The following is a 25,780-nucleotide window of genomic DNA, read 5'->3' on the forward strand; positions in this document are numbered from 1 at the left end:
GAATATAATAAATACAGGAACAGTGCCATCTCTACTGTTAAGGAAGAACTTTTGTATCCTTTACTTTCGGTTTTTGAGGGCGCACTTAGGGTGGGTGAATTCGTAATCAACAAGTGAAGAGGTAAATAGAAATGTACTTAGTTCACTTGAAGCACGGTAGATGGCATTTGTTTTTTATTTTAGCAAGTATTTTCTATATTTTTATTCTGTTTAACTGAATGTTTTTTTTCTTTTTTAAACTATAAGCTACCTTTTATTTTTTGTTATATTATTAGTTGTTTACATCTATGTGTGTTTATGTACTTTTATAAGTTAGCTGTCTTCATTTCTAGTTGAAATTCCATGTTATTCTTTTTTGGCCTGTGTTATCTATAGGTTTTGTTGCATGTAATTTTGTTAATGAAGCAATAAATAAATAAATAAAATGTTATTTAAAAATTAACAGGGGGTGATATGATTACAAGCGAAAAACTTCATGTTCTATGGAATGTACGAGTAAATGTACTGTTACAGTGAAAGTGAAGTTGACTGTATATAAGGCGGGCGGATAGTGAACTAAAGATTTAATTCAGAGCTGCTAACATAGATGTCACTATATTCTATTAATTTATATCCTTCAGAACATTTCAGAGAACTTTCGGTTCATTTAAAATATTCTTAAAATAATCCCTTTTGAATAATAAGATATTTATTTTTTATATAAGTCAAATATAAATATTTAATGAAATTAAAAGAGAAATGTATCAAGCATAAAATAAAAATTTAAAAGTCTGTAAAACTTATTTGAATTTAAAATTACTTAATATTCATGAAACTTGAAACTTCTATGTGACTATTACTATTTTATACCCAACGAGACCTGTCGCTAAGAACCGAAATACAAAAACAACTTTATCAAGAACAAAATGGAACCAATTTGCAGAATAAATCAATAAAAAGTATTTAAAAAAATCTCCGTAAAATAAGCTATTATATAACAGCCTTAATGAAGTCACAAATAGATCCACAGCTCAATTCATAATCCGTCATGCACCTGCTCAATTATACCTTGGAACAGTTCTCATTCATGTACATTCCCTTCCATTGAACAACCCGACCTTGTTTGTCATATTGATGGCATGTAAGAGCATGCGCGGAGTCCACGCATGCGTGTCTCTAGCGTCACTTCTATAGTACTTCTACCCAAGCTGTCAAGGCTAAATAATAAGCTTATCACTTTTCATTTCTTAAACTAGCGATAGAAATTAATAGCGGAATAAATAGCGCTAGTTTGAATAGCTGCGATAACGTGCTATCGTTTGCTATATTGCTTAGTATCTTCAGTGAGTTTCGTGATTTTTCGCGTTTACGTGAGCCCTAGCCTGAAGCAAGGCAGATTTTTCTGGTTCGAAGCAGTTCATATCAACAGGTATGTTATATCTGTTTATTAATAATGTATAACAATGGCTGCTGTGGGCGTTACTCCAGACGTTGCGTAGGTGGGCTTCGCGTAGACGGCCGTTAGTAAATAGATCCGTTGGTTCAAGAACAAAGTTCACGTTTTATCAGAATTAGGGAACTATGCCCTTAAAAGGGCAACAATTGCCTTTTTCCTTTTCATGTCGCTTTATTTTTAGTTTCATTGTCTAAGTACCTTCCTATGTAGTTATTTTTCATCTTTGTGTCTTATAGTAAGGTAAAGGTTATTCATAATATTTAGTCTTTAATTAAGCTTTTCATTTATCTTATTTGTATAAAAAGTAAATAAATTCATTTCTGAAATATCAATTTGTATGTATTATTATTTCATTGTAAACTTTGTCTTATAACTTATTCATAGAAATTGTATCGGTCATGGTACTTAAAAATAATTTATTTTCATTCTATTCATTAATTGATTATGAAGTTTATTCATCAACTATTCACGCCATTAAATGAACGCACGTTCGATGTCCATTAACGGGAATATTGGCGCAAAATCAATACGCCCCGTAAGTTAGTTACGGGTCATTGCTCATGTTCCATATACAGGTTAATGGAATCACGTTTAATGATCGTACGGAAACGATAGACTGTAGAGCCAGGTTCTTACATCATAACTAGTTCTTTTAACAACAAAGCTTTAAAAATGTGATACTGAAGGTGGTAGAACCCTTTGTGGTTCGACTCCGGCGGCACCACCGCCGCATCTATTTCTACCTAATAACAGCAGTGTTAGGCGCTGCTGTGTTACGTTTTTAAGGGAGACAGACTTTTCCGAGGCGTTCCAGCTTAGTCCTCAGGGGTAGCGGCGCATCTGTGGCCGACTTCAGGTAGGAATATCTCATCCTACCTGAGGTTGATTATAGATGTCCATGGGCGGCAGTAGCCACTTACCATCAGGTGGACTGCATGCTCCTCTGCTACTCCTATATTATAAAAAAAAACATAGAACCTTTTGTGGTTCGACTTGGGGGCACCACCGACACAACAATTTTGCCTAATAATAGCAACATTAAGCGCTGCTATGATTGTTGGAGGACATAGTAAGAGAGACATCCAAGGCATTCCAACTTAGTCCTCAGGTGTATCAACGCATTTGTGGACGACCATAGACAGCACTCGTATTTGATGTTGACTAGTTGCCCGTGGGTGGTAGGGGCCACTTAGTCCACCTAATGCACTACATACTTCTATTTATAATTCTATTGCAAACAGCACTGGCTACTGACCTAATAGTAAAATGTATATTTCTTTGCGACAATTTTTTCATAGAAAAAATATCCACAAACTAGTAAATTTGACTTACGTTACGTTACATATTTACGTTACGTACGTTAAAACCATGAGCCTTGAACAATAAGATAAAAAACAACAGAGTATATGATTCGAAGAAAATTATATATTCAGCGTTCCTTATAAGTCCAATCACAATATGCATTACATGAGCTTCATTGTGTTTCATTCGACGGATGGAAATTTTCCATTCAGTCTTCCGTAATTGATGGGATGAAATTGACATTTATTCTTCTGGTATTTGTTATAGTAAAGCCGCGGTTGTACATTTTACTCACGTAGCCCTCTCTCGTTTTTGTAATTGACTTCATTTTGTTTTATGATTTTTTTTATCCACCGATAATAATGGTAATATAGGAACATTTATAATAATACGTATTGTTAAATATGTATTATTATAAATGCGACAGCAACTGTTTATCAGCGGTTTCCCGCTAAATGTTAAACAGTTTGTGGCAAACTTTATATGGATTTAGTTTTATCTGAGAAGATTTTTTATCTTCCTGTTACCGATCAGTACTGGTTGAGATATTACATGAAAAAAAGTTTATATGAAAATATATACATAGATGTTCTACCACCTTTTAATTTAACAACAATTAAAAACGAAATTTAATTAATGTGTTAATTGTGTTGTGAATAGAATAAACTTGCTTGAATATTTAGGCTGACCGACTACTATCGAATTAATTTGTTGCTTGAGCGATTGAGTAGTGGATAACGCGACTGTCAGAACTTGCTACGCGATTATTTAGTAGCTTATGAATCTATACACATGCTTAGATAATCAACTGTTGACTGACTTATGAATAAAATCAACCAAACTCCAAAAAATTGGAGAACCGAGTGGTAGAGGGTTAAGAAGTACTGAGCACTTCTTAAGCAAAGAAGCAACTTAAATTACTGATAATTTATTTTTAATTGACTTTTGGATATTTACAAGTTTCAAGGTTAAATACAGTGTTTTTATCTTTTAACCAGTGGCGGCGTAAAACCTAAATGTTATGTGGGCAAAATACATGTTGCGGGGCCCTCTGCTACAAAATAATGTAAACAGTACCCTTACCATGAATTTTTACGTTTTGACAAATATGACTGTTTTGGTATTTGTGTACGTATTTGCCCATACTATTTCCAATCAGCGCCCCTAGCGGATTATATCAGAACTTAGAAATTGTATGGGTATTCTGTAAACTCCCATAAATCAAATCTCGGACAGCATGCTCCTATTAACAAAACCATTAAAGAATGCAATACTGTCTCCAGGAACTCAAATTTTCACATCTTTTCTACTAGTCTTAATAAAATCAAGTGTACTGCACTGTGTTATGATTGTGACACTTAATGAGAAATATGTTTATAGATATTATATATTGTGCTTCATTTAATTCAATTTATTCTCTCTTTTATTTATCTTTTATGTTTGTTTATACTTAACCTGCATGTAGTCTACACCTTTAATTATAGTGGCATAAAGCTAGCCCCTTATGTGTTTTGTTGTATCTAATCTGTATAAATGTACAAATGGTGTTCAATAAATAAAATAAAATAAAAAAGAATAGACATGTGTTCATTCTGGCGAGCTTTTTTTTCGTTAACTGTTAGAGGTGCGACGCCTCCTGGGTCGCGAGGCCGTAGGACGTGGCCCACGCCGCCCACGCCTAACACCCCCACTGTTTTTAACTTAAACTTTATTGTTTAGGAAGTGACATATTTTCTTAACATTATTATTTTAATATGCATACTATAACCTAACTTAAAGTTATATAACTTAATTACAAAGTTATATACTTAATTGTGCAAAAATAATAATAAATTTAATAATATTTTCGGTTAAGCTAAAGGGGGTATATAGATTATATTAATCAGTGTACCAGTTACGTAGTAACTATTTATTAATCTGTGGTACCAGACATTTTAATCAGTTTATATGTAACTTGACTAAGCTCTAAGTCAAAGGCCTCGACGGTTGGTTGGATGAAGTGATATCCGCCCTTTGATAGCAGGAAATTGGCCGCTTTTAGTCCAGTAACCGGAAGATGTAGGAAATGTAATAAAAATGCCTATACATATTACTAGAGAATTTTATACAGACAAAAATCCCGAATACTAACAAATTTAGCATATGTTACTCGCACGATTCAGACGGATCCGTCAGAATCCATCAAGCCGTTAGGGCTGTTAGTTGGGTAAATTTAGACAATTAAAATAACAAAAAATCTGGGAAAGCTGAATCTTCGTAGAGAGTTTGGATTTACCATTACAAATAAACTGCCAAAAGTTCCCATCGATCGGATGTGCGCGTCAGCACTTATTCGGGGTTAAATACCCCTGAGGACTAAGCTGGATCGGCTCGGAAAAGAAGGTCTCCCTGTACACATAGTCATAGTTCAACGCGCAACCCTTCGGGTTCGGTTCCTGCTTAGGATATGGATATCTTTTTTATGTGTGTTTTCTTGGTAATTTTCTTTTTACGTTTACATTTTTAGTATTATCTTTAGAGATTTTTCCAACATAATAATACATCAAAAATCTTAATAAAAATATATCACCATCAGTATATTGAAAAAATAAAAAAAAACCTTCATTTTTCTTTTAAAAGTAATATAAGAAAAAGTTATTGCCAGTTTCCGACCTAAAATAAAGTTTTATCACAACTTTGAATTACTTTTTGTTATACTCGTACAACTTTTTCTCGCATCATGGTACCATCTACCCTTAAGGACAATTGATGAGTATAGAAACGATTCCTAGAATGAAATCCTGGGAATTGGGATAATTCTGTCAAAACGAGTTAGTCCTTCCACGAATAAATTAGATTTTCGCAAGTAAAATCAAATATTTGTAACCGTCCCTCTACAAAAAGAGTAAAATCGAATATAGAAATAGGTGCTTATCGCAAGGAAATTGTCGCGCAAACATTTGTTTTTAGAAGCGGTGTAAGGGACAAGATACAAGCGTAAAATAAATCGTGTAAAAACAACAGTTTGTTTGCCACGTTTCTGTAATCACTGTTACAAGATTCTATAAAAAAACAATTATTAATCACTATAAATTTGTTTTGGATGTAGGAAATACCATACCACAAGCTAATATGCCTACCACGGAATGAAAATACATACACTTGCTCGAATAACAATACCGTCCGCAAAACGGGTTAATATTAAAATTTATTTTCTCAGTTGTAATCGCACCCACTCGTAACTTGGACCATACGGTTAACGCAGTGACGCGCCCCGTTCATTTCCACTTTTCTCTCAGTTCGGGTTTGAGTCCTGGCGCGAACGGTCGCGTTTAAAATACTTGTCCAAATAATTGTCGCGAAAACTTGCATATCTATAACTTAAATAAACATGGATATCACTATCACGAGGCATTTTAGCTTGGATGAGGTGAGTGAATTATTTATTGGGATGTTCGTTTTCTTTTTTTTTTAATTAAAAAATAAACATTTATTTTGCTGTTTTTAAATGGTGTTGTTAATTTTTACATGTTATATAGTTTTTGAATAAAAATAATAGATACCTACATAAACTATTGAAAGCATTTAAAAGAATATTGCATTCAAGTCAATTTTATATTTGATAAAATAAATAAAAAATGTATGATAACTGCCTTTTATTTTTTTTTCAAATAAGCCTCATAACTTGTTAATATAATATAACAAAATGTTTTAATACAACTTATCATTTAAGTATTTGTCATCTTTTTGTCGGTACATAATTAAGTACTATTTGTCGAAATAAAAATAAAAATATCTGCGGCACAGTAAAAAAAACATTTTCTTTGATCTTACTTTGAAAGTTAGTTCCCAACTTCGAAGTTATGACGTTCATTTATCTTTGTGAAGAGACTAAAAATAGTCAAATTAAAGGCAGTGATAACTTGATAAGTTATTAAAATGTATCTGAGATAGCAGTTCGAAGAATTTTTGCTAATCACGCAAAAATATGAAATAACGGGAACCTTACACTTTACGTGTGTATTGAAAAATAATAAAAGGAAGCTTAAAGTTGTGAATCATGTGTAAAGTCTACCTAACTCTTATGTGCTGTCATGAATGTGTTCGGATAGGAAATAGGCAACAGTCCTTAATAATTAATTAATTAATCAATTTATTGAATTTATGTACTACTAAAGATCTAAATTTGTCAATTTCCGCCAACAATAAATTGTCAGTTCTTTTTATTTTTTCACTTTAATTTTTTTTGGTAGTTATTGAGGACTTTCTACCAACAAGGGAAAACTAATGAAGATAATTAAACTTACACTGATCGTGTTTTGAAGATAAACTGCCCAAATACAGACAGAGGCAGATCTTTATCTTTTCAATGGGAGATTTTTGTTCTGTGATATCACAATCAGAAGGACAATGCTTTAATACAGACGAGAAAGTAAAACTTTTCACTACTCACGACACGATATGATACCATACGACAGACTACGTACGACTTATATTTTTCTACGAGACGTATCCAGACTGTCGCTTTAGACAATACATAAAATATATACATGATGTAGCAAAACGATTTAAAGTCTAGTGGGTGATTTGTATACTGGAAATATTATCTTTACTGAAGAAATAAAATATATCTAACAACGTACCGACACAGGACAAAAGTCAAATTTCTAAAAAATCCCTTCGGTATTGCGTCCATGGTAGAACGCGGTCAATGGAAATATATGAAAATCGATAATCTCGATACCGTGTCGTATGATGTAAACATAGCTATGAGTTTTTTCTTCCCACACAATTATCGCCCTATTTCGTCATGTGATAACGTCATTTTCAATTAATCTCGTCAGTCAATATTTGCTTTCAATCTCATTTATAGCTGGGACATCATTTTTATAGCGTTACTCGCGTTACTACCGTATTATGTGCTATTATTATATTTCGAAATTATGTGGGTTCATAAATCTAATACCTTTAAACGAGCAACGGCTCCAACGATTTTCTTGACGGTTACGGGTTAAATCGATCTAGCTAGATTTTATTTTCGAAATTGTCGTTTTAACCGTGGTTTCATTGAATAAACACCTCCTACAATATTATTAGAATACGCTAAATTTTGCCATTACTTACGCTCGGTCGGGAACTCGGGCGCATTAACGACGGAAACCCGGGTTCAAATCTCGGTGCGATTGTTTCTTTTAACTTTTCTCTTTTTTTCGAGTTCCTTCTTTTTTATTCTTTTCGAGTGAAATCGGTCATCCAGGTACTCAATTATTAGTGACGGAAAATATTTTGCATTCCTTCTGCATATTACTTAGATTCTTCGCTTACTTGAGCAATGAAGGAAAATATTACACAGCTTTTTGGAGATATGTTTGTTATGTTCAAGATGTTTTTTCTTTACGATTACTAAGGTATGATTACTATTTTAGGGGTATTTATTTTAGAGATACATGCAGATAATTTGGTTAACTTTACCATTTATGAATTTAAATTACTCGTACATCAGCCTATGAAAGTCCACTGCTGGACAAACGCATTCCCTGATTGACGTCGAACATTGTTAAGTGTTATTTGTATCCAGTGGTTATTCTATCTTCTACAGTCATTAGTCTATCTCAGTTAGGTTGATTGTATTTTAAACTATAATCGATAAGTAATTATACTCCACATGTACGAACTTCAACAAAGTAATAAATAATAAGTAGTTAAATCATCTCTGCATGACTTCTTACGGATGGGTTTATGAAACATTTAATAATTATAAATTAAATGCGTTTGTCTAAATTGGGTCACTACTTTTAGCAAAGGCACTCCAACTAGACAAGGTACTTAGGCTGAGGAATTGGCTGTGCTCCGATAGTTATAATTCTGGTCTTTGTCATACGCAATATTGAGAAAAGCTCTATAGAGTATTCAGTAGCGTATTCAGCCAATATTAGTGGCCCCATCTTTTGTCCAGTTCCGGATAGTTGACGACGCGATACTTAACAAAACTTATCATCTATAATGCATTTCATTGTATCATTCAATGTTATATATTAAAGAGAAAACTTCTAAGAAATATCGAATGATAATAAAAGTTTATTATTAAAACTGAACCTTGGAATAACATGCAACAATAAAAGTAATTTTAAATAATAATGAAAATAAGTAACAGTAACAAAGTCGTTTGGGGAACTTACCCTTTCTCAATATTGGATATTGGCAAACCGAGTTTGGTATTAGCTGTTTATTTGTTTGGTCGGGAATTAATTATATACTTTGATCTTCGGTCGATCCGTTTATCTCCAGTATTGGACGTAATTAAATTCTGAGTATCGTAAAAAGATATAGGTACTCAATACCGTTTTACGTCTGTTTTATATCTCACAAAGTAAAAATGTGTACAAAGTGCCGGCGTATTATTTTATATACCCGAACTTCTTTAATTTACTTATTCCCCTGTGATATGAGTAAAGCAAAGAAGCAATTTGATGCACATTGTATACCTCATAACTACACCTCTACTAATTCGCATTGGAGCAACGTAACGTAGTATAGGTACTCTTAAAATAGTATTCCTATTTTGTCGACCGCGACCAACGATGGCATACTATGGTACGTGCAATCGACTGCTCATATACGGAATACTAAATAACGCAAGCGACCGCGTTGCGCGACCAGTACCCTTAGTATGAGTTTTTACGTTTTGATAAAAATCACTGTTTTGATATTTGTTTACGTATTTACCCATACAGTTCCAATCAGCGTCCCTAGCGGATTGTATCAGAACTGATTGGAAAAATATGGGAAATACGTAAACGTGGCTATGACACGACAATGCTGTTTTTAAAAATACTTCTCTAAGATTAACGATGAATTATTAATATAATTAGTGCCTAAAATCTGCCCATTCAAACTGCCTAACTTATTAGCACTGCGCATTAATATTAATTGTTTTCCAACGGCACGACGGACGGTACCGTCGCAGTCGGGGTTGCTGATATCCGATTGCTACTTCCAAGACGACAGACGACCATATGACCTTGGTTGCATTATCGTCATTGCGCTTTCGGACTCTTTTTTTTTAAATATAATAGGAGAAGCAGACGAGCATGCAGTCCACCTGATATGCCTGAGATACGCTGCTACACCAGAGGACTAAGCTAGAACGCCTCGGAAAAATATGTCTCCCCTACCACACCCTTCAAACCAGAACACAACACGTTTAACTCTGCTGTTATGAGGCAGAAATACGTGTGGCGGTGGTGCCGCCGGAGTCGAACGACAAAGGGTTCTACCACCTTCAAAACTCCAACCGCGCGGTCTCCACGATCGAAAGCCACATTTAGCCACCCGTCATCGGTACATGTGTCCGTCAGTGGTACATAAAAAGGGTTTCAGCAACACAATTATATATTTACGTACTCGAATGAAAGCCCTCGTTTATATTGCGATTACATTATGTCTGTGTTTATACTGTATTGTCACCGTTTTGACCTGTTTCCAAAACCAATCAAACTTGGTTAACTGACTTCGACAGCTGATTACAATTCGCGACTGCTTCTATAGGCGTTCGTTTATAGTTAATATTGAGTTTGTGAACAATGGAATTGTTTACTGTAACTCATTATGAGATTGAAATTGTATAATAATTTAGACTCAACTAACATTATTAACGTACTTCCTTGAGTCTTGATTTAGTTATAAACTGCAATGGATGGGTAGGAGTAGCAGACGAGGATGCAGTCCACCTGATGGTAAGTGGCTACTGCCGCCCATGGACATCTGTAATCAACCCCAGATAGGATTATATATTCCTACCTGAGGTCGGCCACAAGTGTGCCGCTGCCCCTGAGGACTAAGCTGGAACGCCTCGAAAAAGTATGTCTCCCTTACTACACCCTTCAAAACGGAACACAGCAGCGCCTAACACTGCTGTTATTAGGCAGAATAGGCGTGGTACGCACTTTATATTGCTGTTATAAAACTTATAAAGGAAATGTAGATCCACGTAAGAGTATTCAACTTTGAAAACATAGAGGCTTTGCTACTTTCAAGAACCAAGATTGAAATAATTTATATTTATGAAGTATGAGATATTACTTTAGTAATATTTTTATGTATTCTTAACATAAAAATATTACGAAGGTAAATATCACTCTTAAGAAATTTTCGTACAGTAATAATGAGGTACAATTAGTCCTTCTTTCAATAAACTCTCAATATCGCTTTACAGTACTTCCATTTGAAGGAATAAATTATGCAAAGCTTGAATATAAATAGAGGGTAATCAGCGCGCAATTTAATTAGTTTTAAATTGGATTTACATAAATATTCATAATCTGCCTTTTCATCGAAGGTGCCAATATAATTCAGCCTATTTTATCTGGATTTTGAGTATACGTGCTCGAAGCTTAATTAACAGCATTCAAGATAAATATATATAGACAAATGGAATATTTGTATTGCAATTTGACAAGTGTTTAATAAGTTCATTATTGCTTACAATTTATTATATAACTACTTTTGTTTACTTGAAGTCTACCACCACCACATAAAGACCACATAAAGACTTGACTCACTGCATATACGACTGTAGCTAATGTCTTAACTGAACTAACTAAGACTTTAGCTGAAACCGATGACATACATGTTGATAGGTGATATTGTTTTCGGTTGTTTCGTGTATTGTTTTCGGTGGAAAACAAGTTATGAAAGAACACTGCATTTCTGTTTGAGCAAAAAACAGCTTGAGAGACTTGCATTGGCTGCTACTTTTTTCAATTATTTTATATAAAGAGTGTAACTTAGGCTACTTTTTTTAAAAAAACTTTTACTTTTTTTAAAAAAACTTTTACTTTTTTAAAAAAAAATAGGGATCGCGCAAAAAAATTAAAAACCTATAATGTTGCCCGAGTACTTACAATTTAATCGCGGGGTATTGCTTGTTTCATATACTTTTAATTTGTGTAAAATTAATAGGTACTAATTTTCATCATCATCAAAATTTTTACCACTTCTAAACTTGTTCCAGTCGTCAATGAGAAGCGGGGTGTTAGCGGCCATGGAGGCGGAGCCTGACCTCAGCACGTTCGAGAACAAGTCCGGGCTGGCCGAGGACATGAAGTTCCTCGCGTCCATGCCGGAGCTGTGTGACGTCACCTTCCTAGTGGGGGACACCAGGGAACCGGTGTGTGCTGTTAAAGCCGTGCTGGCTGCTAGGAGCAGGTGAGATACTCGTATTTTTATCTCTACACCCTTCATTCAGGCGAATGGTATCGATCACAGATACCGGTTCTTCCCATGATTTTTGTAAATTCAAAAGTCACTTATTAAGATATTTTTGCTAAGTATCATAGTAGAAGTACTTAGGTATTTAAAAATAAGTACCTAAGTAGGTACTTATAATTGTATCGAATTTTCAAACTCAGTCAATATTTTATTTGTATATGGTTGTTCTCAGTTAAAAAGGTAAGATCTTCTCAAACCTACTAGTATAATTATAAATTAGACAATACACAAAATATATAAACAAAGAGATTGAACGAGCCGACTTTAATAAAAACGCCATAAAAACCTAATCCATTCAGAATGGACCCTCTAAAAAAATGGGTCAAACAATTTTCCCTTAAACGACCAAGATATTCTAATAAACCTTCACAAGAGCGCAAAGTGCCTTCAAAATTCCCTCCACGGGTATCTTACGCATAAACATTGTCATATTAACATATTCGACCCACAAAAGTCTTCGACCGGGTAAAGACTTTTATCCCTTTCACGGGATCCAAGCTTAAAGCTTAAAGAGCTTTTACACTGCAGACGGTGGAAAAAGAATTATATGTATCTATGGAATATCTAGAGAATCCATTAGCGTCCCCTTCAACTTTATTTCTTCGTAATCCGATTTCACTATAGCTAAGTGGGGTTTCTGCCAACTGTGCATTTTCTTCATTTTCCCTTGTTTCATTACATTAAAGCAAATGAAATCTAGTGGTTCTGAGAAATTAAATCTTACATTCCTACGTTCAGCGTAAATATAGCTAAGTGTTCATTCTATCTTATCTTTCTATTTGATGAAACTTTAAGTGACATACTTAAAGCTTAAACTTGTGGGCGTAGATATATTAACTTTGAAGAAATATAAAGTTGTTGGATACATACAGAGATCGTACGCTATATAGGTATTGTATAATGTAATAGACATAGAATTTTTAGAGGTATGACACAATAATATATAAAAGCACTCCCCTTGTCTTCCAAGTCGGTCTGCAAACTAGAAACTAGAAGCGGCGCCGGAGTGATGCGCATGAAGGAGTCATGCTGCCCAATAAATAGGCATGGCCTGGTCTTCATGAGAAGTAATCATTATACACTTCACAACTTCATGAGATGTAATCACTACGCACTTCACAACTTAATGAGACTTAATCAGTATGCACTCACAACTTCATGAGAAGTAACCACTATACACTTCAAAACTTTATAAGAAGTAATATCTTTTCACTTCACAACTTTATGAGATGTAATCACTATGCACTTCTCATTACACACTCAGTGACATATAATCTACGTGGATATTTAAGGTGAGCGGCACATACAACACGTCTATAAATACACCGAGTGCAAGACGACGAAGGTGGTAGAACCCTTTGTGGTTCGACTCCGGCGGCACCACCGTCACACCTATTTCTACCTAATAACAGCAGTGTTAGTCGCTGCTGTGTTCCAGTTTGCAGGGTGTGGTAAGGGAGACAGACTTTTCCGAGGCTTTCCAGCTTAGTCCTCAGGAGTAGCGTCGTATCTGTGACCGACGTCAGGTAGGAATATCTAAGCCTATCTGATTACAGATGTCCATGGGCAGCAGTAGCCACTTACCATCAGGTGGACTGCATGCTCGTCTGCTACTCCTATATTATAAAAAAAAGAAAAAAAATGAAACGAAAATGTCAAAACGACTTTTAATATGTCTGAAAACAAAATTGGATCGTTTGTAAATGAAAATCCACTGGAGTAAAGTTGAAAATGCTACCCCTTTGGCTACTTAGAACAAAATTAAACAGCGCATACAACCTAGCATTCCATTATAAAGAATGCTTTTGTAACTTCTCTGCTACTGTCGTTTTGTTTAGTCCTGGAGTTATTTAATACTTTCATATATTTCACGTAAACGTATAAGTTACTTGTTTCACAACGTACGAGCGATAGTGATATACGAGCGACAAAGACCTCGGCCTGTTATAAAAATTCGCGATTCGACCTAATTGAAATAACAAACATACTTACATATAATCTATCACCCATGGACATCTGTAATCAATCCTAGGATTGGACTCCTACTTGAAATTGGTGAAGCATGCGTTACTATGTTTACCTGACGATCCGCGTGTTGGAGCGGTTACCATACCGGTCTGTTACGCAAAGGGTTCCAGGTTCGATCCCCGGTCAAACAGATATCTTTAGATTTCTGCTGTGTGTCTAGGTGGTAAGTAAGCGTCTTTTACGACTGGTTGGAACGCAACGTATAACTACGTCTTAATGAAGACTTTATATCACAACTAACTAAAATTATAAAGCAGAAATAGGTATGACAGGGGTACCTCCGCAGTCAAACAACGAAGGATTCTCCATCCTTTATTCCAATTAGTAACCAAACAAAATATCCCATTCAACTTTTAATAGGTTTATGTCAGAAAACAAAATTGAATGGTTCGGAAATTAAATTCCACTGCAGCGCAGGTACAAATACCGGCTGGAAATGAAACTTTCATCCTTTCAAAAATAAATTAATCCCCGCATACAACGTAACTGGAGTTCCATTTAAAAACAATGGCCTTGTAACGAGTTTTCTGCTACTGTCGTTTTATTAAGCCCTGAATCAATTATCCTTTTATAAAAACAAACTTTTTATGTCTCATTCCTGGGTCTTTTCCTACAATCGAAGAAACTTGGGACATACATGACTCCACGGAATGGAGACATATTTTTTTATTCCGTGTTTGCATTTATATGGGATATTATCTTATTTTTTATTTAATTAAATATTACTTTTGTGCTTTCCTATAACTTTATAGATTATGAGTCATTCCCGCATATTTACTTAGATTTTCTAATAAACCTATCCATCACTGTACCTTACTGTAGTTTGTATGTTTTCGGCACTACAACTCCTGGTTTATTATCCTCTACGTTAAAACGAAATGTAGTATTGATTTTTTTATTTCGTTAAGTGAGGTCTCATTTGTTACTAAATAACGAATTATTTCGGCAGAGTATTCCAAAAAATGCTCTATCAAGCTCCCAGTCCTCAAAGGAAGAAGGAACCAGCTCCGAGGGAGAACAAACTTCGGCTCTTCCTCAAGAGGTCTTCGGAACCCCTCCTCAACCTCCAGAATGCCGCTCAACAGGTAAAGTTCATCATCAGAATGATAACTATTGCTACAATATTAAAAATAACTCTTAAGAAAAAAAAAAGTTTGACTAAATAAAATTATAGACCTACTAATGCATATTTAATAAGTATTACTATTTATCCTAATTCAGTAAGTACTTTATAGCGCAAAATATATTTATTTAAGCTAAATACAAATTTACTATTCTTGATAAAAAAAACATTGTAAGTTTAATATGCTAATAACAATTATAAATATCCCATAGAACATTTAATTAAATATCTTTAGCAAAGTTCCGCTTTAAACATAAATGAGTATTTCACTAAATTCATTAGTGAACGTATGAGAATTCCGTTAAAATTCATTTCATAAATTATCGTATTCATTTTAGATACAAGTTTGTGGTATTCATAGTAGTTACTTAAACATATCGTGTAATCATAAAAAACATGCGATTTTTTTTAATTTTTAAGTAATTAATTAGTATGTTATATATCTTATATATATTTTTTTGATTTCACAATGTTAGTTACCGGCTTTACTGATTTTCACTAAATTTTATATGCATATTCTGAGAATCGGCTACTATCTATTTTTCATACCCCTAAATGATAAGGGTTGTTTACCCTTAACATTTTTTATTTATATGGCAACACAACGTTTGTCAGCTAGTATTATATAACATACTAAATAACATGACAGTCGAATGTATGTATGTACGTCGGGTTATTACCTGAAGTACATACATAACATTCGACTATCAGGTACAAGGTATTTCGATAACACAATAATAATTATTTGTAAACTATTACAATCTGCGAGTTCGTAGACAAATATTATCTCAAGTCGATTTGAAACAATATATTGACTCGAATACTCGCATTATTTGGCTAGATCAAAATGTTCAGCTGAAACATCCGCCCACCAATTTCTCTGAAGATAGCTTGAACCGTAAAATTGATTTTATGCCCTCCTCCAATTTCATTACGGACCGGTGGGTTAAGGGGTCATAGGGCAAAATAAATTGACAGTACGCGGACTCATAGATGAGAGACATATAGTAAGTTTTCATGTGCATGTTTTCGTTTAACGACACAAAAGCTACGAAATTGCTTACATTTGCATAGTATAATAATATATTCTGCCGTTTCAAATGTTGGTAAGGTTGTAAAATAACCCGTCAATACTAGTAATATTGGCGACGAAGTATATAATTTTATGGAAGCGACTGGAACACTTCTTTAAAAAAATAGTAGCTATATATTTTTTAGCTCTTTAGGTAAATTGTATTCACAGGCTAACTATAGGAAAACTAATTGATTAAATCTTTACAGCGTTGCCGAAACTATCCATTAATTTTATGAACTACTGGGTCTGCAACAATTTTATTAAGATAATTATGAGCATTTTAATACTTAGACCACAATGTTACGTAAGCAATGCATAAAAATAAAGGTAAATTTTCTATAAACGTATAGCGAAGGAAATGAAAACAACGGTTATTGAGGTGTTCTTGAGTTGAACAAAAAGTTGTATGAAGTAGGTAACGATAATGTATATAGTTCACGTGATATTTACTTACACTGTAATCTGTAGACAATAATTTTATCTTAAGCCGTTTAAAGATGTTTTATTTCTAATAATTAAAGTAGTTTTACAGCTGCAGGTATACAACTGTAGTCTACCATCAGGTATTCCTATCCTAATATTACAATGAAACCATTTCAAACAATTTAATTTCAAACATTGTCTACAAATTCAATGATCGCTTTTCAATTTAAAAATACATTGCCATTTTTCTATACAAGTAATAGAAACTTTGCACTCTTTACTAAGTTTAAATACATTTAGATGTATTCTCGGTCTTCAAACACAAACAGCTTATAAAAGCAATCTCGTTTATTGGAAAACGTTCAGTTCAGTTTCTCTTGTAGAATTTATAAGAGAAACGATATTTTCATCTTGGATTTTTCAATATCGGAAATCTTTTTTGCTTGAAAGATATTGAAATATGGCCAGGTGGTCTTGCTGTGATTAAAGTTTTAGTAATTAATATCGGTGAAGTACTGGTAGCAATTTAATATGAAATTAAAATAGTAGTGGAATTAATTAAAAGTGAAACATCAGGTTAAATACAGAAATACAAATATTAGTTTCTTTTTGAAAATATTGCTTAGTATACAGTGATCTAACACAACAACGTAATACAACGTGCTGACGATCACATTATAAAACAAAAACCTTGAGATTACTATTACAGTAAATTAAAATGTAATGAGTATTTTAATGTAATGCTTTTGACCTTTGAAACAAAAGAAGAACATTAAATATTAGGAAAATGCAAACAGAAAGGACAAAAAAGAAGTAAAACACAAGCAAAACAAAGTCTAATAACAAACCCTAATTAGTAAACCGAAATCCCGGGACAGAACTTTTGCAAAGGAAAGAGAAGAACCAACGCCACATAAAAACAAATATAAGAAGTATGCTCCTAAATTATGTGAGAAATGTAATATATTTTTCCTGAAAGATAATATTTTTTAGTTTTGTTACAGACACAAAATTCAAATGCAAATACAAAGTAAAGTCGCGTCGACTACGTTGTATCAAAATATACATTATATTTCTTCGTGAATTTGTTATCCAAAAGAAACATTTAAAACATATTCAGTAGGTACTCATGTTTCATCATTCACAATAAATGTTTTACTGTTCACCACAGAGATCGTCATTCGCGCAGCAATTGGCTCCGATACAAGAGGTAACACCAAATAACTGACTTGTACCACTGCGAACGGGTAAACGACATGCGATAAATACTATGATAAGGAAAGATCAAACTATTATTTGGGTTTAAAAATAATAAAGTTCATACAAATAAATTTCTTGCAGCCACAACATTGTTACATTGTGCCTCATTTAAACCTTTGGTACATCTTTTTAATTAACATAGTTCTCGCTAATCGTTACTCGGCGTCGGTGAAACAAGTCCCTCATGATGTTGTAGGCCTACGTCGGTTCAAATTTTCGGTGTCGTACTGTACAGTTTTTCACTCTCTTATTTATTTTGTAGCTACGGCAAATTAAAACACAAAATCATTTGACTGTTAACGCTCAATTGTTTCACTGAGGTTTGTTTATCGAAGTTTTCATGCATGGTAAAATTGGCAGTTATTTCAAAAATTTATACAGTTTCAAATTTTTCTATAGCATCTAGGTTTGAAAGCCTTAAAATGACTGATGGCGTATTGTCTTCTTCATCTGTTTAAAAATCATCCTTTATTTTTGTAAATACGGCTTTGTTAAAGCACCTTTCGGCATGTAATCTTAATTTATCTTTTCTCAATTAATTGATTATGTTTTAGCTCACAGTATCACGTACTTGACTTCACTAAATTGCTTCTGTCTACTTATTTGAATGAGGAAGTAAGATAATGTGTGCTTAACGAAATTAATTTGCGGAGCAGAGACACTTCAGATTAATTTTACAACTTAATTGAAATTTGTTGTTAGTTTTGATGCTTCTATTCAGAAATTATATTTGACTTTGAGGTTGGATCCACTAAAGTTAATTCGAGAGACATTTACAGAGAAACAGACTCGAAATTTACTCAATGATTTAATATATGTTTATACATTTTCATCTCTTTAATTTATATTGTAATAGAGTAGTTACTTATTTGTAAACCACATTTAATTTCAAATTTTTTCATGATAATATCTTTTTATGAAAATATATGCTACAGTTAACTTTAAATTAAAACGATTTTGCGGTTCGTGGTAATAGTTTATTTGACAATTAAATTAAAACAAAATTATATAATTGTACAAGGAATATTATTTCGCGGTTAACGAAAATTACACAACACGTTCTATATTTTCGTATCATAGCCCATATTTTGTACCTAATTATAATGCTTTTTGATACGAAAAGTGTAAATAGTGAACTACATTTGTATCTTTTCTTAGAAACCGAAAAGTGATTAATTCTCAAAACTCAAACCTATTTGTCTCAAGAAGAATAAAGTAATAATCCAATAGTGAAAATAATCTTAACCTGTGTTTAAATGTGTGAAAATAATTTTACCGTCATATAAATAAATGTAATATATTGATTTTCTTAATTGGTTTCCTGTGTATGTCTTAGGGCCATATATTTTATTATTGTCACTCTTTATAATTGCTAATATTATTTTTGATGATACAACAGCCTTCATCCCAGCAACACCAGACCCTCATCATTGAAGAGTTCGAGCCTGATGTGTTCCGTCAGCTGATTGAGTACATCCACACTGGATGCGTCACGTTGCAGCCTAGGACTCTGTTAGGTAAGTTTCTACTAAGATATCTGTTAATTCATCTATAAGCTCATGGGTGACTAGCAAGAAGTACTGTCACCGGCATAGATTTATGAAACTTCCTTTCAATTGTCCTTAGTGTGTATATTTCTTATTTTGGACCTTTTAGGTATATCCTATCTAAATCTTCCCTTTTACCAATAATTAAATTTTCAGAATTAGGTACGATTTTTGCTTTAGAGTTTTTGTGTAGAGTTCTATTTATTTTTTTCACTACTTAACAAATTACATTTTGTCAACAACAGTCGACATCAATTGCCAACCTCCAAAAACATTTACTAAAATTAGTTTCCAGGAAAATCTACATGAATTTAAATCATAACTAATTATGGGGCAAAAGACCCACCTACACAAGAAGATTCGTAAAGTAACCATTAATGACTTAATAAAGAAAATGGGCATTATTCAAATAATCTTTTCGCAAACTTAATTTTCTAATCATAATATTAACATTTTCAGATTTCTGATCCAATGTAACAATTTGACGTATCCCATTAATTGGATTGATTTTAAATCAGCAGTCTACAATGTAATGAGATTATCGAACATCCCCCAAAGTTTCCAGACAACGTACTAACTAGATATCAAGTTTAACGTTTCGAGAAATTTATTTGGCTAATCATGTGAAAGTTTTTTAATTGGAACTTTTAAGCTTATTTAATTAAAATAAAAATAAGTAAACAGCATAATATTCAGATTACTGAAGATATTTTTTAGGATAAAGCTAATGCAGTTTCTTTGAGTTTTCTTCTTAAATACTTGAGAACCTTTGTAATTTGTGAAGATAGTTTTCACAAAATAGTGTACATAAAGGTACAGTCGACTTTAATTGTATAAGTAACTTTAATAATTATACAACACACAGTGTAATACTTTGACGATTAGTATACATATTTAGTTTTTAACTAGTAAACTTGTGGAATAAAAATGTAGATTTTTCTAGTTTCCGAGAATATATCAATTAAGATTATCAACTTGACTGATTCTATACAAAATGAATTTAGTATTTTTAGTTTTATAATCAATAAAATAATTGTAGGAGGGCGTGGTTATTTTTTAATTAGTCCTAAATAGCACCAAGAACAATTCCAAGTATAAATTAGGTACAAAGTTATGTTATGTTACTCGGTAGCTTAGTTACTGAAAAAGTATTTGCTACAAAAAATATACCAACACATTCTATGCCGATTGCACACACAAACATGAGTAGTTAACTTCGAATCAATTGCTATAAATATTATCATTATCTAACTGCATAGAGAGATGAAAATACCTCATTAGTGTTTAGTTAATATTACTGGCATTTGTTGAAGATTACGCCTACTGCCCAATTAAGCCTCACTTAATTAAGTACCAACTAATGACCTACTAAATGAGGATTAGCACCATATGCTATTGTATTACCTCGTTATGCAACTTCATTTAATTCTTATTGTGCATTTTTTTTGATATTTTTATAATAAAGGAGTAGCAGACGAGCATGCAGCGCTCATGGTCATTTGTAATTAACCCCAGATAGGATTACATATTGCTGCCTGAGTTTGGCCACAGATGCGCCGCTACCCCTCAAAACTAAGCTGGAACGCCTTCCGAGGCGTTCGGATCCGTCCGACACAACTTTTACACCAGAAGACGAAAGTTTTTAATTTTTTACGAAGAAGTTTTTAGGCAGAAATTGGTGTTGCGGTGGTGCCGCCCGAGTCGAACCACAAAGGGTTCCACCACCTTTATATCATAAATTACTATTAGCTTGCCACTTGCCACTTGCTAATATAGGCTATCTCATTTTTTTCTGAACCAATTGTTCGGCAGACCGCTGGCAGTAATTGTGAAAAATGTTATACTTAATATCAATTTCAAGACTTATGTGAACTTATTATTATTATAACATTATTATTATTATTATATCTTTTTTGTATACTTAATTCCAAAAAAAGAACGATTTTTTGGCAAACTCAATTACACGAACAGCGCAAGATCCATGGCAAGACAAAAATTAAATGGTCTATTTCGATAGGAGCTTAAGAAGCACTAGCTTATTGTATAAGATGTCGTTATTATATTATCTTGGATTTATTTCAATTTACGAGTACATCTTTGCTAATTTTTTAGAACCATACCGGTGTACGACGTCGACTGTTAATCCAGTTACGTTTGCCGCATCACGTGTTCTTACACCTCGTTTCCCGTACAAGCTGTCGTGACCGTGCAAACTGTTGCTGCGGTTTTCATAAACCTCGTTACTGACAGCCGAGAATTTTCAAACTAAATTTTCGCCTGTCTGCTTATGTCCTGTTGTGGTTTTGTCCCCAGGCGACCCAATTTCAGGCGTTAACGAAAATCCAAAACCAATTTATGTTCATATTTACCTTCGTCGGTACTGTGGTCACCTAAAATGATTAAGGTAGATAGATTTACACTATTATAAACGGTGTGACATTACAATAATAAATAAAGAGTTAAACGTATGCTATATATAAAGGGGCAGACTTACAAAAAAAAATTAAGTTTAGTATTTACAAGTATGATTTTTATAGTTATTATTGCGTAATTTTAATGATTGTCTTCTTAAAATATAAAGTTACTGAACATGTAACTCTAGTAAATTTTGAGTAATATATAAATTTACGTACTGTTTAAAAATTGTAAAGAAATTTACATCACAAAACGTACGAATTCGTACTATGTATTGAAAAATAGTTTAAATACGTTAAGACTCATAAAAGGCAAACTAGAGTATAAACATTTAAAATAAAGCTTAAAATTTATTTACGCGAACGTGACAAAATGACGTAAAATATAGCTATTATGAAAAATGAAAGCCGGGACGTAGTTTCCAATTTCCTTTTAATTTCACAACCAGGCACAGGCTTCAATTTAAATTGTGACGTTCCAATTATTTATCAAACGAATTAATAGTTCCCTTTTTGGCGATTCGAAATTCTTGGACATTTTAATGATAATAATTTTTAAAGAGAAGCCTTTAATGAACTCTATAAATAGCTTTAGTATTAAAATACCAAGTAATAAATTGAAGTATATTTAGAGGTCTTTGGAAGTTCTTTATTAAAAGTGATGAAAGGGTTTTCTCAAACCCCACAGTAAAATATCGACATCGTGTAGTTACTTAGTAAATATTGCAAGTTTAGCCAAAAATTATTTTACCCGACGAATCGTTTCGTGTATGTATTATATCGTATCACGATATGTCGTGTCGTGTCATTTTGTACCCTTTGTAATAGTTTCACTTCGTGTGCATGTCGGTATACATACTTAGTCTAAAATATACATAAACTTTAGTAAGGTTGAAATTTTATCTACGTAAAAAATAATTTGTAAAATAATAAGGATTAATTTTCTAACATTAAACTGTAAAGTAATTTGTAATTAAACTGTAAAGTAACAGTATCTTGTAAAAGAGAACATGAACTGATGAAATAAAGGGATTATTTTTAAAAGCTTAGTACAAAGAATATTAAGTGACTTCGCTCGGAGACAATGACGTAAGCAGATTATTGGATTTTCCCTTCAGATGACGCGATCGATAAAATTGAATTTAGCGACGTACTTAATTTACATTTTTATATTACTATGCATTTGTAAAAGCGAAAACTCTGTGCTCTTAAGAGTTTTATGGAAAGCTATTTTTAATTAAAGCAAATAAAAAATTAATTTGTATTGTGAAGCTAAATAATATAATCAATATTCAACCCATTGTCGCACTATACCCCACTGCTGGACGTGTGTCTCCTTACAGAATGACCCTCTCATTCTTACACCATAGCCCATCAAGTTTGTCAAGTTCGAATTGGTACAATTCATACACCCTTGAGAACTTTTTTTAAAGAACTCTCAGGAGTATAGGTCCTTACGACGTTTTCCTGCACCGTTACAGCAACTGATAATTTATTCTAATACGCAAGTAATTTTGAAAAATCAGAGGTATTTGCTTGGAATTTCAACCTCGGACCTCCTACCTTGGAAGACCGAGTTTCAACCACAAAACTATCACTGCCTTATAATGTGTATTACAAAATTCTATAGTTTCGACGCCACCATTATTAGTTAATCGTTGAAAGGAATTTACTTACATAGATAACTTGCTGTGGAAAACATAGTTGCGATAAAATACCGATGCTGCAGGCAATTGTTTTAGACTCAGTAACGTAGTTTCTGAAACATAGAAGCTGGCAACAGTATGGCACGAGTAAATGTGTTATTGGCTTTTACCCTATGATTGGTTCGTCGTTGCAAGTAGCGGTCTATAAAATTAAGTTTGCCTCAGTCAATAGCTTTTGTTATAGGTAAATGTTTGGTATACTTATCTCAGAGACAATTTCGTAACATAATTATTTTATTCTCTTTCATAACTAGCCTTGTTAGTTTGTAAGCACTTTGACTACGTCAAATCACATTTTCTATTAGCTTTTTAATTTGTTTGCAGCATAACTTTCATGGAACGTATTTCTATTAAAATGACTTGGAGTGAAAAATTTCAAGTTTAAATAGTTTTTGAACAACTACTATTCTAGAAAATTTAAATTTCTGTGAAAAATTATTAAAAAATAAATAAATCTTAAAAGTCAACCTGATATTACAGGTCTGTAGTAAGGAAGTTATTACTCCTTACCCTTATACATATTGGTCGATTTACCCTGTTAATAGTCCCTGTTAGTAGAAACTTTACACGTTCTATAATAGTATATAATTTATGCATATGTGATGCAAATTGCTGTCACTTGCCGGAGTTTCCACTACGCAGGCTATTATCTCGTTGGATAGCCGAATTAATTCTAGACCCAAGAAAATTAACATTTATTGTCTATCAATCCGTTAGGCAGATGCGATAAGAATAACTTAGCATTAATTATCTTGTTGGATAGCCAAATTGATCTTGATCAAAGAAAATTTTCTATCAATCTACATTTTCTACTAATCTTTCGGACAGATGCCGTAAGAATAAAACATCAATACTCCTGACGCCGTACTTAATACTTTATGTTTTTTAGTATTCTTCTTGGAATTACGACGGCATTACTGCCCCACATGAGGCACTGTTTTAAGGGTGTTGTAAGGCAAACACTTTCATGAGGTTTTTTTTGACCTCACGAGTAACGCATCTATAACAAATATTTGATAAGACTCCATTACTATTTGCATTGCCCATTTACCATGGGATCTAAAAAGCTCGAGTGTGTTCACTTACCATCAGATACAAATACTTGTTTGCCACTACAATTTAATTAATGATAATAAATTTTATTAAATCGTCAAGTAACGCATCTATAACAGATATTTGATAAGACTCCATTACTATTTGCATTGCCCATTTACCATGTGATGTAAAAAGCTCGAGTGTGTTCACTTACCATCAGATACAAATACTTGTTTGCCACTACAATTTAATTAATGATAATAAATTTTATTAAATCTTCAAGATAAGGAGTATCAAGTCTTAAGTGATACTAGATACTAAGAAAACGTACAGACAATGTAAAGAAACATAAAAACCGTTACAAATTGGGGTCGATGTGTGGAATTGAGTTTGTCAACGATGTTCGAGTAAGGACGAGGTTCAAGTTACTAAAGGTAATGAGGATCCGGTTCTTAAGTGTAGAGTGTCTTGGCAATTTGTATTTATGACCTTGTAGAGTGTATTCTATCTCGATGTTTTGTAAAATGTTATTTTTTATGAAATTGGAATAACAAACCAACATGCCGTCCATTTAATTATTGGCTCATTGGATATCCAAAATGTGTAATAAATATCTAATACAATTGAAGTCCCACCTGAGATCATTCATAAATTTGTGATTATCCTGAAGAATGGTAACGTCTTCTTCTAAGTCGTTCACTTCTTCAACATCTTAGACGAAGCCTTCAGAAGTAAGCGCTCAGAAACACCAACATTCAGAGCTTAAAATTGTCGTCGCTCCAAAATCTGTAGCCCAAAAAATATCGTCAAGAATAGTCTTTGCAATTTCAGAGCGAAAAAGGTCCTATTTATAAAGGAGAATGCCCATTCTTGGTACTAATTGTTCTCATGCGTCAAAATGAAAGTAATATTAAAATTATTTTTTGCTTTTTTTACATAATTTGTCGATCGGAATAGTTTCTTTGAACAGGGGACTCCATTTAAGATAAAATAAGACGAAATGTTGATTGTTGTTCTTAAAAATTAAAATGGCGGTATTTTACACTCGGAATTCATTATTTAGGTTTTTAGAATTATTTTACGTTTTTTTTACCCACTACCTATAAAAGTAAATGGAATATGTTAATCGAACTACATTATAGGTACCTACTATCAGTTAAAACCGACCATCAATCTACCGTCT

General features: G+C 33.1%; 1 protein-coding gene across 4 annotated transcripts in view; it reads left to right on the top strand.

The window, feature by feature from the left end:
• Window positions 1-1,170: 1,170 nt before the first annotated feature.
• The window catches only part of gprs (speckle type BTB/POZ protein), a 34,463-nt gene continuing 9,853 nt past the window's right edge, over window positions 1,171-25,780 (top strand). For 3 of the 4 annotated variants that reach the window (XM_073092964.1, XM_073092961.1, XM_073092963.1), the window contains exons 1-4: window positions 6,034-6,146; window positions 11,730-11,923; window positions 14,964-15,099; window positions 19,295-19,412. In XM_073092964.1, coding sequence (XP_072949065.1) covers window positions 6,108-6,146; window positions 11,730-11,923; window positions 14,964-15,099; window positions 19,295-19,412 — 487 coding nt within the window. In that variant the 5' untranslated portion in view covers window positions 6,034-6,107. Of the gene's footprint in view, window positions 1,409-6,033; window positions 6,147-11,729; window positions 11,924-14,963; window positions 15,100-19,294; window positions 19,413-25,780 lie in introns of those variants that run through there. The other variant, XM_073092962.1, reaches the window with a different exon arrangement.

This window comes from Epargyreus clarus, unplaced genomic scaffold, assembly GCF_041222505.1.
Source record: "Epargyreus clarus isolate Ecla_fem2 unplaced genomic scaffold, WU_Ecla_fem_2.2 ptg000004l, whole genome shotgun sequence".
NCBI classification, from domain to species: domain Eukaryota; kingdom Metazoa; phylum Arthropoda; class Insecta; order Lepidoptera; family Hesperiidae; genus Epargyreus; species Epargyreus clarus.